Source organism: Archocentrus centrarchus, chromosome 4 (genome assembly GCF_007364275.1).
Source record: "Archocentrus centrarchus isolate MPI-CPG fArcCen1 chromosome 4, fArcCen1, whole genome shotgun sequence".
NCBI classification, from domain to species: Eukaryota; Metazoa; Chordata; class Actinopteri; order Cichliformes; family Cichlidae; genus Archocentrus; species Archocentrus centrarchus.
The window spans coordinates 14190404-14205641 of record NC_044349.1 but is presented as its reverse complement, the minus strand read 5'-3'; the positions used below and the strand labels follow the sequence as shown (position 1 = coordinate 14205641).

Below are 15238 nucleotides of genomic sequence, written 5' to 3'. Positions count from 1 at the left end.
CGTAGATCTTCACTAAGTTCCTTGGACTTTCCCATTGTTCTAAGTATTGGTCAATCCAGTGAGTGCCGTCAAATCCTTTTTATGCCAGCAAGGAGAAACTACCACTTGTAGTCAATCACAATCACTAATGAGAAGTTAATACTCCTTGGCACTGTCAAGTTAAAATACATTGTAGACCCTTCAGTACCACTTATTAAAATATTTAAATGAATGTATGCATATATTTAAGTCTGTGTGTATACTTTTCTCCCTGTGCAGATTAGAAAAAAGCCAACTTGGACTCAATTCTTGTTTTTTAAAACATCATGAAAGATGTATGCTGTAAGCCATTATAGATGTATACTGTACAGTCATTCCACCCTGAAAAAGGAACCTTTCAAATAAATTTCTGTGAGACAATTTTCTACCTTTTCTATTTGGAAAATATCTTGATATGTATTTTCCAAATATCTCAGAATTGTCATATTTGGATTCCGTACACTGTTACTGTATATAATAAAAATTTTTTTTAAAAAGCATATCTCTGAAGCAGAAAATTTCTGTTGACCAGTGTTACAGTCTCCAACTTGGAATTTTTTTGATGAGAAAGCTGTTTGGGACAGTTGATCCTTAATGTAATTCAGTCTAAGAAGTTTGTGCAAATAGGCTAAAAATAATAATAATTTGTTTTAAGCCAACCAAAGGTACAGATCATTAGATGTTACATTTGTGCAAATCATTTAATTTCTGCATTTACACGGACTGTTGCTACAAAGTGGAACAAAAACCACTGATCTGAGTTGTGTAGTTAAATGTATAGACAGGTGTTTTTTTTTTAAGCATCTGTTATCGAACTACATTGTTAATGTACTTTTTATTTACTGCTTTATGAACCCCCCCCCCCCCCCCCCCCCCCCCCCCCCCCCCCCCCTTCCCCACACACACACACACACACACACTTTTCCTTTCGTGATGGTCATGTTGTGGTCTTTAATGTCCTTTTGTGTTTTGTATGTCAAAATTCAAAATCTGGTGAAAGTCATGCTCTGAGGAATAAGAACAGAATTAGATGTAATTGAAGCTGATCAGCATCAGCTGATCATAAATTACAATCTTTTTTTGTGTTTTCTGTCTCTGTAAAAGTAGGTGAGTTCAGTATTCACAATGATATAGCATTATTTCCCAGTGGAAAAGTCAACTGGTCTTTGACACAAAAGCTAAAAGGTGAGAAGAGAGTATGTATTAAGCAAACAAGGTGCTGGTTAGGGTTGGGGCTTAGATGCTGCGGTGTCTAATTGGATAAGTAAACATTTCTTTTAACCTTCCTTTTCTTGGAGCCAGTAATGGATCCCATCATAACCAGGTGTTCACCTAGAAAGAAGCAGTCATGGGCAGATGTATACTTACTGCTGCCCACCACCACGCATATGGGATACTGCTGATGGGAGATCCCTCGGTTTCCCTTTCTGCTGAATGCAGGAGAGCAGAGAATGTAAAGATTCCCAAGGTAATAAAGAGGAAAATGCAAGAGGCCTCCTGGTAGCACCGCCGCAGTGTAAAGGCAAAGGCCCGCATGCCAGTTGAGTGGCGGGCTAGCTTCAAAATCCGAAAGATCCGCAGCAACTTGACAATTTTGAGGACGTGGCTGAGCTTGCTAACCCGAGCTATGGCCCTGAGGTCTTCCTGTGCATTTACATCCTCTGAGTCACTAAAAGCTTCAAAGACGATCTGGACAAAATAAGGCATGACCGATATTAAGTCCACAAAGTTGAGTCCACTCTTCAGAAACACTGCAATGTTAGGAGTGGTGATAAGACGAATCAAATACTCAAAGGTGAAGAACAAAATGGTGAAGATCTCCACCCATTCCATACAAGTTTTGTCACTGACTCTGTATATTTGTAGTTCGTCCACAGTGTTGAGACACATCGCAGCGATGGACAAGAGCACAAACAAGTTAGAGACCAGAGTGAACATCTTCGCAAGAGTTGATGAGTATGGATTCTCCGCAATGTTCCACAGAGTCATCCGCATATCCCCAAACATCATGTCCTTGAAATATTCATCATTGTACTTCACCTCAGTCTCAGCCATGAGCTCCCTGTCCACCTTGAGGGTCTCCTTCACCTCATCTATCTTCTCCTGAAACATCATCCAACAGCAGAACTGGGTGTCCTTCAGGCTCAGGCCCCAGTATGCAATTTCTTCCTCAAAGTTGATGGGGCACATTTCCACTATGATCCACAGCACTCCACTGGTGTAGAAATGACAGATGTGGTGAAAGAAGGCAGGATCACGGTCAAAGAAGAACTCATTCTTGAACACAGAGTAGTCATCGCAGAGCGTGAGGAGTTTTTCCTGGTCCCTGCAGAGAGCTAAGGAGCCTATTCGTGTGTTAGGATATCTAACAGCACACATTTTTGGAATGTAAAACAGTTTCCCTCCTACATTTAAGTTCATGTTCTGCTGAAGTTTGGGTGTCTTCTCACATTTAGAGTAATCATCTTTAATCCCAGAATTGTCCAGATTTTCCAGTGAGCTCCATGCTTTTATTGTTTTCTCCTGAGAAAATGGGAATGTTTTGTTGTCCTTCACACCCGTTGAGAGAGAGCTGACAGTAGAGCGGCGGTTTTTCAGACATGTTTTCAGCTGAGTTTTCTCTGCGCGAGCCATAGCAGCTGTGGTTCAAGGCAGGAAAGCAATGCCACAGAACAAAAAGAGGAAAAAAAGCATCAAGAGAAACATTCTAGGAAGGGGATGCAGTCAGTACACGGTAAATCCATGAATCATTTTGTGTATCCGGTTCTGCAGCACCTTCTGACACCCCAGTGAATAGTGGGGGTCTAGGTTTGGTGGCTCGACTGTGGCTGATATGGTACTCCAGGAAGTCAGAAAACATGAGGAATTTCCTGTCTGTCCGTCTGTTACTGCAAAGACAACACACTGGACCAGAAGATCAAGGACAAGCAGGAGGGATTTTATCTATTTAATCCCATTGGAATGCTTCCAAGTTTCCTTAAGTAGCTTTAATTTTAGGAGATAGGGACATGGAGGGCAGGATTAGTAAGCAAAGTTAATGTAGGGTTTGTGAAGTGACAAGGCAAGCTGGGTAGCTGAGTTCTAATGTTGATTTAAAGCAATACTAAATCTATATCTTTAAATATGGTCAAAGGGAAGCATGACCTGTTCACAGATGCATCCTTTTGTTTAAAAAAAAACAGTACAACAAAATTTGGCACACTGTAAAATGCAAAGGGCTGGGGGCGTTACAATTTTTTTTTTAAGAATACTTCGTCATTTTTTAATTTTTTTAAAAAAATTTGATGTGCTCAACTTGCTTTTAAAAAGTTGTGCCGTGGTGAGAGGCTGAGTTTTTCACCAATCTGTGAAAGACAAGTTAGGAAGCTCCACAGCTAAGAAAAAAACTACAAGCATTCTTCTACCTGAAAATGCGCAAAATTACGGGTTTGCAGTATCAAGAGAAATCTCTGTATGCAACAAAGACTGGCAGGGATCCATCACCTCTTTGGGACCGCAGCATTAATAAAAAATAATTCTGTAGAGGAAATTGCTGAAAGGTCACAGCAAAACATCTGAAAGTGACTGACAGTGAAAACAAATTGTGACTGGGAGCTTATTATGGAGAAAAAAAAAAAGGATTTTAATTTTCGGTGTGGAGAATGATGTAAAGTAGCAGAGTGGCTGGCTGATTACACCAAACTTCAGCATCATTTTCCTGCCACAACTTCTTTTCAACAACACGCCACTACAGGGTTTGTCAGCCCTAATAAATTATGCATTGAGCACTTGTAGAAAGGACAGACTTTTCTGCCTTGCCAAAATATCCCGTGACTCTGTGGAGGACCTACTGTGCAATTCTACTATATACTTATTTAAAAAAAACTTGACCATGAAAGAGAGAATGACCTTCCTCTTCAAATACAGTGAGTGAAAGAAACACCTCCTTCACTCTGTCATTGCACTGTTGACTGAACTGCTCGTGTATGTACTGTGTGCAAATTTTTTTGACATAGTCAAATTTCAGCATCAGTCTATAGTTGTGGATTTGTTACAGCTGCTTACACAGAAAATGAGCACAGCGGGGGGCAGTTATGTTATTGGGATAGATTGTGGTTGTTTACAGCCTCTGAAGGCTAGAGCAGGGTACATTTGATCTAGTTAAAGTTCGTAAATCATTTATGAATGTAACAGAATGATGTTGAGTCATGCTCTGATTGCAATAGGAATGGGTCTCATATTCCTTATGAGAGAGAGCCTCTGTGTTGGTACACATGAGCATCAATTAGATATAAAAGGCATGTGTAAGTCCTGTATCTGTATGAGACAGCTGGTGTAAAATGTAATCCAGTAGTTTATGGTTAATTTCTCACTTGACGATCTCAAAAACACATCTGGTGTTACACTGCTGTCAAAGAGAAGGAAAAAAAAAAACAGGTCTGGGCGTTGCCCATTACATTGACTATTTAGGTGATTTCTCATTTAGTAATGAATACAATAAAAATTTGATCACATACAAAAAGTCTGGGAATTACACTGTCCTGTCTGCAGTCCAGAGCTGTCACTAATTGAAACCATTTGGTACATTATAAAACATGTAAACAGCATTAGACACCCTCAACTCTTGAGCAGCTGGCCTCTTGCATCAAGCAAGAGTGGTAAAACTTCAGAGCTACAGTAGCTGGTTTCCCCATTTCACAAATACTTGGCGAATACTGTTAAAATACTGGCTTTAATGAATCACTGATGTTGAAGAGAGAGAACCAAATGCGAGTTATTTTGTTTTACCTCAACACTGTGTCTCTCTTACTGTAACACTGAGTAATCTTATGGTCCTCTCAGCTTAATTAACTAAGTGTGACCTTCTCCTTCTAACCTACTTATCTCACCTCACTGAGCTGATCATAAGATAAAAATCTGTGAGTGACAGAGGGGAGCTTTATTGGAATACTGCAAACATATTGCAGACTGGAAACATGGAGCTGGCGGCAGCACACTGAATGATGATGCCTACACCCTCATTGGACAGCTGTCAGATGTGCGACTCTGCCAGAGGCTTGAAACCATAGGCAATGTTTTAGGAATATTCAAGCACTCCTAAAAACCCTAAAATTAACTATAGTATAGCACAGCTCCTAATCATATCATCAAACACACATTGCGATTAATATACAGTGGCTTGCAAAAATATTCATACCCCTTGCACTTTTCTGTATTTTATCCCATTACAACCACAAACATAAATATATTTCACTGGAATTTAATGTGAAAGACCAACACAAAGTGGTATACAATTGTGAAGTGGAACGAAAATTATACATGATTCAAAACATTTTTTTACAAATAAAAAACTGAAAAGTGCGGTGTGCAAAAGTATTCAGCCCCCTTTTCTCTGAGTGCAACCAATTGCATTCAGAAGTTGCCTGATGACTGTTAATGACTAAAAAGATCTAATCTAATCTCAGTACAAATACAGCTGCTCCGTGACGGCCTCAGAGGTTGGTTAAGACACAAACCCTCCCCTTATTTTGCAGACCCAACACAGAGCTTTGTTTTTTGTTTTTTTTTTAAATTCTCCATCTGCTCTCCTGGTTTTTCCTGCTCTTTTACAATCTGTGTGTCCTCTGTCTCTCCATCCTCATCACTCGTCATACTGACAATCACACACAAACATACTGTGAATGATCAGAGGCAAATAAGGCATATAAAGTCATTGAGACCTAACTCCTTATAAGAGGAGGTTGGGGAGAATCCACATTCAGAGTACAACACACTGCTTAGTTATGTGAAATGGTCACCAGTGAATGTGGGCAAAAACAGAAACATAAACAAAAAACACTGCACTATCCTGTTAATGCATCATTTGACCCCTAAGCCATTGTTGGAATTGGTGACAGAGCTCCCCCAGCCTAGAAAGTGACCTAATTGCTGGCACAGTTGTCAGCTGGGATGCTTCCAGTACAACAGCCAACCAGACAGTAATGACAACATGGAAACTTTTTTTTGTGGCTAAATAGGGCAAACAGTAACATACTGAGTAAATGGCAAGAGTGACGCAGCTACCGACCTGCTAATCTACTTACACTTACTGAAATGTACAGTACCAATCAAACGTCACTGACTGGGTGAGTATGTCCAAACTTTTGACTGGTACTGTATATTACTGCTCCAGTAATTGAATACTAAAATTTACTGAAAACGTCATTATCAGTTCAGCATTCTAACATCCTCTAAAAAAAGAAAAACTGCTCATATACTTGTATATTTTAAATCCACTGTAGTCTTTTACAAAATAATTATTAACCATACAACTCAGCAGTTGTATGGTTGTTCAACTGCTCATCAACACTTGTTCAACTGCTCATCAACTCACGTATTTAACTGTCTAATCCCATGGCAGAATTTAGGCATGTAGACATGGGGAAAGACAAACTTCTGTAGTACAAACTGTACATCAGAATGAGAAAGAAAAAAAAAAAAGACTCAAGTGACTGATGGTTCTGGTCTGAATATTTCAGATGTCTACTGGGATTTTCCCACACAGCCATCTCTGGGGTTGATGGAAAATGGTCCAAAAATATTCAGTGAGCACCAGTTCTTTGGGAGGAAATGCCTTGTTGGTCGCAGAGGTCGGAGGTGAGTAGTCAGACTGCTTTAAGCTGATAGGAAGGCAACAGTCACCCTGCATGTCCCTCCTGGCTGCTAACAGGAAGCTCAGGTTACAGTTTCAAGATGATGGCTGAAATTACCCAGTGGTCTGATGGGTTTTTGATTTCTGTTGCAACATTCAGATGATAGGGTTAGCATTTGTGTTTTTTTTTTAAAAAAATGTGACAACATGGATTCATCCTGCCTTGTATCAACAGTTCAGGTTGATGGTTTTAGTGTAATAGTGTACAGAATATTTTCTTGGCACACTCTGGGCCAAAACTGAGAATCACTTAAATGCCTGAATCTATGCCACAAAGAATTAAGACAGCTCTGAAGGTAAAACAGGGTCCAATCTGGTACTAGCAAGCAAGGTGTAACTAATGAAGTGTCCAGTGAGTGTATATTCAAAGGAGGCAAACATAAATGCATAAACGGGTTATACTGACTGAACTGTGGTCTGATAATTTGTCTCTTTGACATCATGTGTCATCTGCTCAGTGTCTCACACTCATTAAAACACATCAAAACTCAAAGAGGTTCACGACGGGCGCCTGGGTGGCTTAGTGGTGAAGCTTAGTGGTGGTCTCTCTTCACTGCCCATAAAAGCCGCTGTGGCCAAAAATGCAAAAAAAAAAAAAAAAAAAAAGGCTCGCAACAATGAACTGTTGCTTTGTCACAGTCACCAACTGCGACAATTGGATTTAGTGGTTACTTTTAGGCAGAGAACAATGAAGTCAAAATACAACAGCAAAATGTAGGAAAAAAAAATTCTTTATTTGACTCACTTATAACAATTAGCACAATCATCTAAGGTAGATAGACAGTAATAAAGCAACTGCAATGCTGCCGCAAAATAAATAAACCCAACAAAATAATTAACCATACAACTCAGCAGTTTCAGCACACACTACAACTGAATATCTCAGTGCTAATACATTTATTTCCAGTCTCTTATTTATAATAATAAGAGACTGAATTCAGATAAGGTGTGTCAATCAAATTCATCAACCAGAACCACACTCAACGCACAAACAAAAAACCACGAGGCATTTCACAGAAGGCAACGTTTATACCCAATAAAGCACCAGCGCTGAGAAAGAACCAAAACCCCAAACTTGCAACCACATAAATCCTATTTTTGTCTTTCCTTTGACTGCTTAAACTACATTACAGTATTGCTGCCACTGAACCAGCTACACTTTATTTCTTCATTTTAAAACAACAGTTTGAAATTGAGATAAATATATTTGTGTTCTAACAGTTGGCACTGCTTCTTGGTAACGGACTGGCAAAATACACATTTATCCAATTCGGTCACTTTGTACACAGTTCTATTGTTATATTTTGTACCGTAATATTCATTTTCTGACATCTCTTATCTAGAAAGATTATGTAGGCAGGAGATTTTTCCTGTATCGCGACTAAAGGTTATTTAAGGTTACTTTAAGTTGATACTGTAAGCTGGCCTATCAACTCAGCCAACTGGTGATAAAATATATCCTGCACAGATTTATTCTAATTTTATGCCAGCTCCCAAAACTTTACTGAACTTTACTGAAAAAAAGGAGAAAAAAAAAAAGTAACATTTCAAGCCTGACATCTAATTATACCTGGTGATTACCTGGTATGGATGAAGCTATTTTAAAAAGTCATTATTTAATTTTTTTATGCTTTAATTCAGTCTTTGTACCCTGTGTGATTCAAGTGACGGATAAAAGGTAGCATGAACACAATCAATAATGCTCATTGCAACCTGCTAAACTAAAAGTCTGAGGAATTAACACGTCACAGGATTCCTGTTTGATGTCAAAGTAAAATCATAATACTGCAAAGGTTACGTTTGGGAAATTGAAAAGAAGTTGAAAAATATGCAACACACTGAAAGAAAAGGTTCAACTAAAACAAAAAGAAAAAAGTCATTTAAAGGAACTGCTACTAAAGATTATTTTCTCAGTGAGCCAAATCTTGTCTTCTAGTTAATCATTTTGTCTGATTAAAAGTCCAAATATGTGTCAAATATCTTTTAGGAAAAGAAACCAGCTAATTGTCTTCCCAATAACTAAAATGATTTCATTAATAAAAATCATTTCAACTCATTTAAACTGCTCACATTTCCACTGAATGGCTTCAGACTGATTCAACTGTTGACCTGATGGACACTGCTTGCTTGGAAAAAATTAGGTTTTTATAGACATTCTTAAAGAAAATGAAACTTGAAATGTTTGTTCAATGTTAATTGAATAAATGATGACATCAAAAACAAAGTAGTAATCTACTCTGCCAGAGTTGAAAGAAATATCCTACAAAGTGAAGGCCTTTTCTCCTTTCTAAACTCAGATATTTCCTCCCAGGTCACAGATTTAAACCTCCAGATGAAGTTGGAACAATCAGCTGAGCTCGTTGCCTTGTTGTCACGTCAGCTCCAAGGTCTTGGCAGGAGTGAAGACACCACCGGAATCACAGGGAGAAACCCAGTCAGCTGATCACTTGTGTCATTCCTTCATTCACCATCCAAGTCCAGCTTAAGCAAAGTTCCCTGGCAGCAGATATAACACAACTTAGTCAACCCACTCCAATGGATAAGCCTTTAAATCATGGAGTCTGTGTTTATCCTAGAAGACATATTAGGAAAAAAAGCTCCCAACATTTCAAACAAAGGAAACTCAATGGGACAATCTTTTCATGTTGTATGAGTCTCAGTTAAAGCACCTGATAACAATAACAAGCAGAATTTTAAGGAAGACATTATAGCTTAAAGGATTTACTCTCACGGTCTTTAAACGGTCAAGATTAGTAGTTGCTTCTCACCATCATAAAGAGTGAGAAGAAAATAACGGCTTGAAACTGTGATAGCAAGACACTCAAATATGTGTGTGATTTCCTGAAGAGGAAATACCTGCTTGAGCCACTAAAGAAGCAAAAGGCTATTTATCAGCACTGAGAAAATAGCTGAATTTTCACCTAGTGGCAGCTTATTTAAAAAATAAAAAAACAACACAGAAATAAAAAGAGATTTGTACAAGCAGCAATATGTTTTTTTCCCCATTCATTCCTAGTTTTACACAAAGATCAGCTCTTCTCCAGAACTGCTCAAGGGGGCTTGATCACATTTGACTGACAAATTAAACCTTAAGAGGATCACCAGATTTTGAGACCAACTCCTGGTTTGTGAACTGCTACTGAATGCTGCTGGATTCAAAGCAGCAAGAAAAGCACAGCCCAAAAAATAAAAATCTTCAATGGGAAAAAGAGGAAATATTAGGCCTCTGGAAAATGGACTGTTCTCAGCCATCCTCATAGTGATAGTGAAAACAACAACCTTATGACAACATTGTTTCATCCGATGTACTTGTGAACACTAATAAAGGAAGAGGCTGCACATTAGACAACACACTCCCTCACATCTACCAGCTGGTTTCGTCAAGCCTAGTAGCTGTTAATGCAAGGCTAATGTGACCTAAGCTCTGTGGCCACATTAGATTAGCACTTTGTGCCAATGGAGCACATGGTTTTGGCACCCTAACAGCTAGCATACCTTTTGGTTCTTTCATTTTCTTGATTTATACTGACATAATTTTCATGGGTACAAAAAAATAACCACCTAGTGGACTCAGTTTAAATTCCTTGAATCAAAGGTTGTGAGGTCAAACAGGATATTTAAAATGATTTAACCCTTTCTAGAAGATAGAAATGGGTGTGCTGCAAAGGCTGTTAAGAAATAGTCCTATAAACACCATGAACAGCTTGTACTGCTGTGTAGGAAAAAGGGGCATGATAATTAGAATTTCTATATAAGCGCATACTGCTTGTGGGCTGATCTAACTTCCCAATAGCCATGGACTTAGTGTAGGCTTTCAGTTTTGTTTCCTTCTTTAGATCTGTTTTTGTAAGATCACTTACTCACTGTGAGCACCAAAAATAATTTGTCCCATATGCTTATTTAAAAAGAAGAAATAAAAGTAGAAAACCACATGGAAAACCGCATGCTGTGCATCTTAACTGTATATGACAATTTCAATAATACCATCACTGTGTTTGCATTTGTGTGTGTGTGTGTGTGTGTGTGTGTGTGTGTGTGTGTGTGTGTGTGTGTGTGTGTGTGTGTGTGTGTGTGTGTGTGTGTGTATAAACTCTTCTCACCTTAACTATGCATGTGTTTGAAGCCATCGGTGGCCCTTGAATGATGAGGGGGTCCTGGGACTCTTTTAGGGGGAGGTTTTGCACAGTCAGGGACCTGTATGGCCTGAATTCTTCTCTCCACCACCACACAGCCATTCCCACCAGCAGCACACTGAGGAACACTTAGAAACACACAGGAAATTCATCACTTTCTTGAGCTTCAACAGACATGACAGAGGATGATGAAGTCATGCATGATGTCACCTCCATTACCTCCACTGAGTGGACAAATGGGTGGTGTGACTAAAGCCACTTGTAAAATTTATTATTTTTTATAACAGTAAAGTCTTTTAGATTGAAAATGATTCACACAAACTTTGTGTTTAACAACAAAACATTTACCTGTATCTATACAATTGACTTTATTTACCATGTGACCCTAACCCTCATATGTTTACCGCACCAAAAAGCCCATTTTAAAAGACTGTCAAAATCATGAGGAATTCCTTCCTTTAAGAAAGGATGCAACACATAACAATGCTCAGTGGCTAGTAGATCTAAGAGCAAATGACAGCAACCTCCCTGTAAAAGGATTCAGTAACCATCATAGTGGCAGACATCCAGGAAAGAGTCTCAAATATGAAGAGTTGGACAGCATCAGGACCTGACATGATTCACACCTACTGGCTAAAAAAGCTGGCAGCACAAATGAACCAGCTGCTAATGGATAAGACACACCCGAAACAGCTGACTGATCCCCAGATGGGACTGGTCCAATCCAACTACCAGCTAATAATATGCCTCAGCACAACATGGAAGCTCCTGTCAGAGATCACAGAGGTTAAGATGAACAGGCAGATGATACTGCACAGGACCCTCAAGCCCCCAGGCCTAGAGGACCCAAGCCTGAAGGATAAACAAAGACTGACACCCTATTCTTAATCTATAGGATTTAATATGATGTTGGCCCACCCTTTGCAGCTCTAACAGCTTCAACTCTTCTGGGAAGGCTTTCCACAAGGTTTAGGAGTGTGTTTATGGGAATATTTGACCACTCTTCCAGAAGCTCTTTTGTGAGGTTAGACCCTGATGATGGACAAGGCGGCCTGGCCGCAGTCTCCACTCTAATTCATCCCAAAGGTGTTCTGTCGGGTTGAGGTCAGGACTCTCTGCAGGCCAGTCAAGTTCTTCCACACCAAACTCCCTCACCCATGTATTCATGGACCTTGCTTTGTGCACTGGTGCATGGTCAAGTTGGAACAGGAAGGGGCCATCCCCAAATTGTTCCCATAAAGTTGGGAGCATCAAATTGTCCAGAATGTCTTGGTATGCTGAAGCATTAAGAGCTCCTTTCACTGACCATCTCCTGAAAACAAACCCCACACCATAATTTTACACAATGCAATCAGATAAGCACAGTTCTCCTGGAAACGACCAACCCCAGACTCGTCCATCGGCTTGCCAGACGGAGAAGTGCGATTTATCATTTCTGAGAACACGTCTCCACTGCTCTAGAGTCCAGTGGTAGCGCACTTTACACCACTGCATCCTACACTTTGCATTGTGCTTAGTGATGTAAGGCTTGGATGCAGCTCAAGCATGGAAACCCATTCCATGAAGCTCTCTGTTCTTGAGCTAATCTGAAGGCCACATGAAGTTTGGAAGTCTGTAGCGAATGACTCGTTGTCAACGTCTGTGCACTATGCACCTCAGCATCTGCTGACCTCAGTCTCTGATTTTACATGCCCAGCCACTTTGTGGCTGAATTACTGCCATTCCCATTGGCTTCCACTTTGTTATAATACCACAAACAGCTGACTGTGGAATATTTAATGAGGAGGAAATTTCACAGCCAGACTTGTTGCACAGGTGGTATCTTATCATGGCACCATGCTGGAATTCACCGAGCTCCTGAGAGTGACTCATTCTTTCACAAATATTTGTAGATGCAGTCTGCATGCCTAGGTACTTGGTTTTATACACCTGTAGCCATGGAAGTGATTGGAACACCTGAATTCAATGATTTGGATGGGTGAGTGAATAATTTTGGCAATTCAGTTTTTCACCCGAATGAATGAACAATGACAGATGGAGACCCACTGCACATTTACTTTATGAGTCAGTAGTGGATGTCAACATCAAGGTAGAATAATCTAAGGATATCCTCCATCTCACCATACATGTAAGGAATAAAATGAATGACAGGTTCATTTTAATAACTCTGGTGGAAATGTGTGTGCCAGTAGTAATGAAACATGACCTTTTATAGTGACACTTCAATATATTCTTACTGATCAGGGAAAGGATTCCAGCAAATGCAGGATCAGACAAAGCTGGAATTGCACAGGAGATTGAAGGAATTTCCTGAGTTTTGTTTTTTCCTATTTCTGGAGAAACACAGCTGAACAATGGACTCTCAGAGATTAGGTCGATGACGCACTCGTGCTGGCAAACTGTCCCAGGACGTCCACATACAGAGGGCCCTTAGGAGAGGAAGAACCAAACAGCAAAGTTATCAGTCTGAGACCTACAGCGTGTACAAATCCCTTGTGACGGGGCATACCTTTTGGTTGGAGAACGGGATGAATAATGAGCATGCCACCCGGTGAGGTGATGTTAGACAGCAATATTTGGAGGTTTTTGCCGTTGTGCTTGTTTGCTCGACAGATGGATCGCGTAACTTCTTCACTCCAATATACAAATCCCTGAAACCCAGTGGACAAATCAAAGGCTTATCAGTACACCACTTATGCACTGGTGTTTCTGATACATCAGGCTTTATAGTATATATGTATATATGGTTCATGTCTCACTATAAAGTGATTCTTAGTTTCTTAGATATTTATAAGTTCTTTGAATCAGTTTTATTTTTAATCTAACATGCTATCTTCATTCAGTGAAAGCCTTTCTGTTAGTACAGTTTGCTTTGTTTCATTACCCTACAGTTTTCACAAAGCTGACACTGGATGTCAGGTAGCACCAAGGTTATAATGGAGTTCTTGTACCTCAAACACAGACAGTCCAAAGGACCGGTCCAGATAGCCATTAGACTCCACCACTGTTTTACGCTGATGACCTTCTAGAGTTACTCTGGAGATTCTTCTCATTCCCTCATCAAACCAGTACAGCAGCTGTCGAGGCATATCTAGAGGAATGTGCAACATGAACAGCAGCACTAAGCAACTCAACATAAATATATTCAAATGAAATGAACTGAACTGAAGTGCAAGGGTCACCAGCCCTCTGACAGAAGTACAGAAAAATTAACTCCTCCTCCTACTGTTCCTGATTTAAGAAGGAAGATAGTTTTCTCCCTAAATAATATGTTTCGATATGAGTGAGAGAAAAATCAGGACCCAGTTTAATAATGATTAATTCAAAAAGGCAGAACATACCCAGAGACAGGGCAACAGGGTGGCGTATTGAGGAAGTGACCAGAGGTTTTCTGTCCCGGCCATCCAAACCGGCTCTCTCAATCTTTGGGGAGCTGCCACGCTCAGCCCAGAAGAGCAGCCTGAGAAAATAAAAGCACCTGAGTTTTGATCTTATTCTGGTGTTTTTTTTGTTGCGTTAATTTTTGAGATTATTTAATTTTTTTTTTTTTTTTTTTTAAATAAAGCCTGTCATGTCTGGCACTGTTTGCAAGCAGAATTGTGATCTGAATACATTGTTGTGCCAAACATATTTATTCTTCCAAGATAAGCTCTATAGAGTCTCTATAAGCTTTTCTTGTTAATGTTTTGTGTTTTTGTTGTTTGTTTGTTTTATTTTATTTATTTGTGTACATATACATTTAATTCCAGTTGACAGGCTGAGGGAAAAAAAAAAAAAAAAAAAAAAAAGGAGAGAGAAAGGGGAGAAAACAGAAAAAAGAGGACAGAGCACCACTACACTAACCAAAACAATTCAAATGCTGCAACTGCAAAAAAACCAGAAAAAAGACAACATACCAAAACAGAACAAGCAATACCTAGAAAAATAACTATGTGGAAAAGGCACAACAAAATGAAGCATTTTGAGATTATTTAATTTGAGATTAATTATTTCACCTTTTTGTGGTACATAAAAAAAAAAAATTAAAAGAAAAAAATATATAAAAATGATCTTTTGTTAAAATTTTTTATATTATTAAAAGTATTTGCCAATACTTCCAATAGTGCTTCATTGAAGGTAAGACATGCAAAAAGAAATGTGCAAAACTAAAAAAACAACAACAAAAAAGCAGATGGATCTAGTAGCATTTAAGCTGAGAAGAGGATGTATTATTTTAATAATTGTAAGCTTATAAGCCTGACTGATGAGACATTTGAAAAACACCTCTCTTTACTGTGTAGATGTCATTTATTAATGTAGTGTTTTGTAATGTTTTGCTCCTTCCTGGAAAAGAAAGAATGTAAATGTTTAATCGGTTCTAAAGTGGTGACGTGTTAGCTTTCAAAACCTGGTGAAGTTATGCAATGCAAATATTGTT

At 39.1% G+C, this 15238-nt stretch overlaps 2 protein-coding genes and 1 long non-coding RNA gene across 3 annotated transcripts in view; 1 reads left to right on the top strand and 2 right to left on the bottom strand.

Moving 5' to 3' along the window:
- The window catches only part of LOC115778676 (potassium voltage-gated channel subfamily V member 2-like), a 6981-nt gene extending 4074 nt beyond the window's left edge, over positions 1 to 2907 (bottom strand). The window contains exon 1 of the mRNA XM_030726893.1: positions 1387 to 2907. Coding sequence (XP_030582753.1) covers positions 1387 to 2652 — 1266 coding nt within the window. The 5' untranslated portion in view covers positions 2653 to 2907. The remainder of the gene's footprint in view (positions 1 to 1386) is intronic.
- The window catches only part of LOC115778679 (uncharacterized), a 16021-nt gene extending 6916 nt beyond the window's left edge, over positions 1 to 9105 (top strand). The window contains exons 2-3 of the long non-coding RNA XR_004019859.1: positions 6516 to 6633; positions 9000 to 9105. This is a non-coding gene — a long non-coding RNA (uncharacterized LOC115778679). The remainder of the gene's footprint in view (positions 1 to 6515; positions 6634 to 8999) is intronic.
- Positions 9048 to 15238, bottom strand: part of LOC115778675 (low-density lipoprotein receptor-related protein 8-like) — a 24730-nt gene continuing 18539 nt past the window's right edge. Inside the window, exons 8-13 of the mRNA XM_030726892.1 lie at positions 14163 to 14281; positions 13773 to 13912; positions 13331 to 13472; positions 13059 to 13250; positions 10789 to 10949; positions 9048 to 9184 (exon numbers count right to left, since the gene is read on the bottom strand). Coding sequence (XP_030582752.1) covers positions 9149 to 9184; positions 10789 to 10949; positions 13059 to 13250; positions 13331 to 13472; positions 13773 to 13912; positions 14163 to 14281 — 790 coding nt within the window. The 3' untranslated portion in view covers positions 9048 to 9148. The remainder of the gene's footprint in view (positions 9185 to 10788; positions 10950 to 13058; positions 13251 to 13330; positions 13473 to 13772; positions 13913 to 14162; positions 14282 to 15238) is intronic.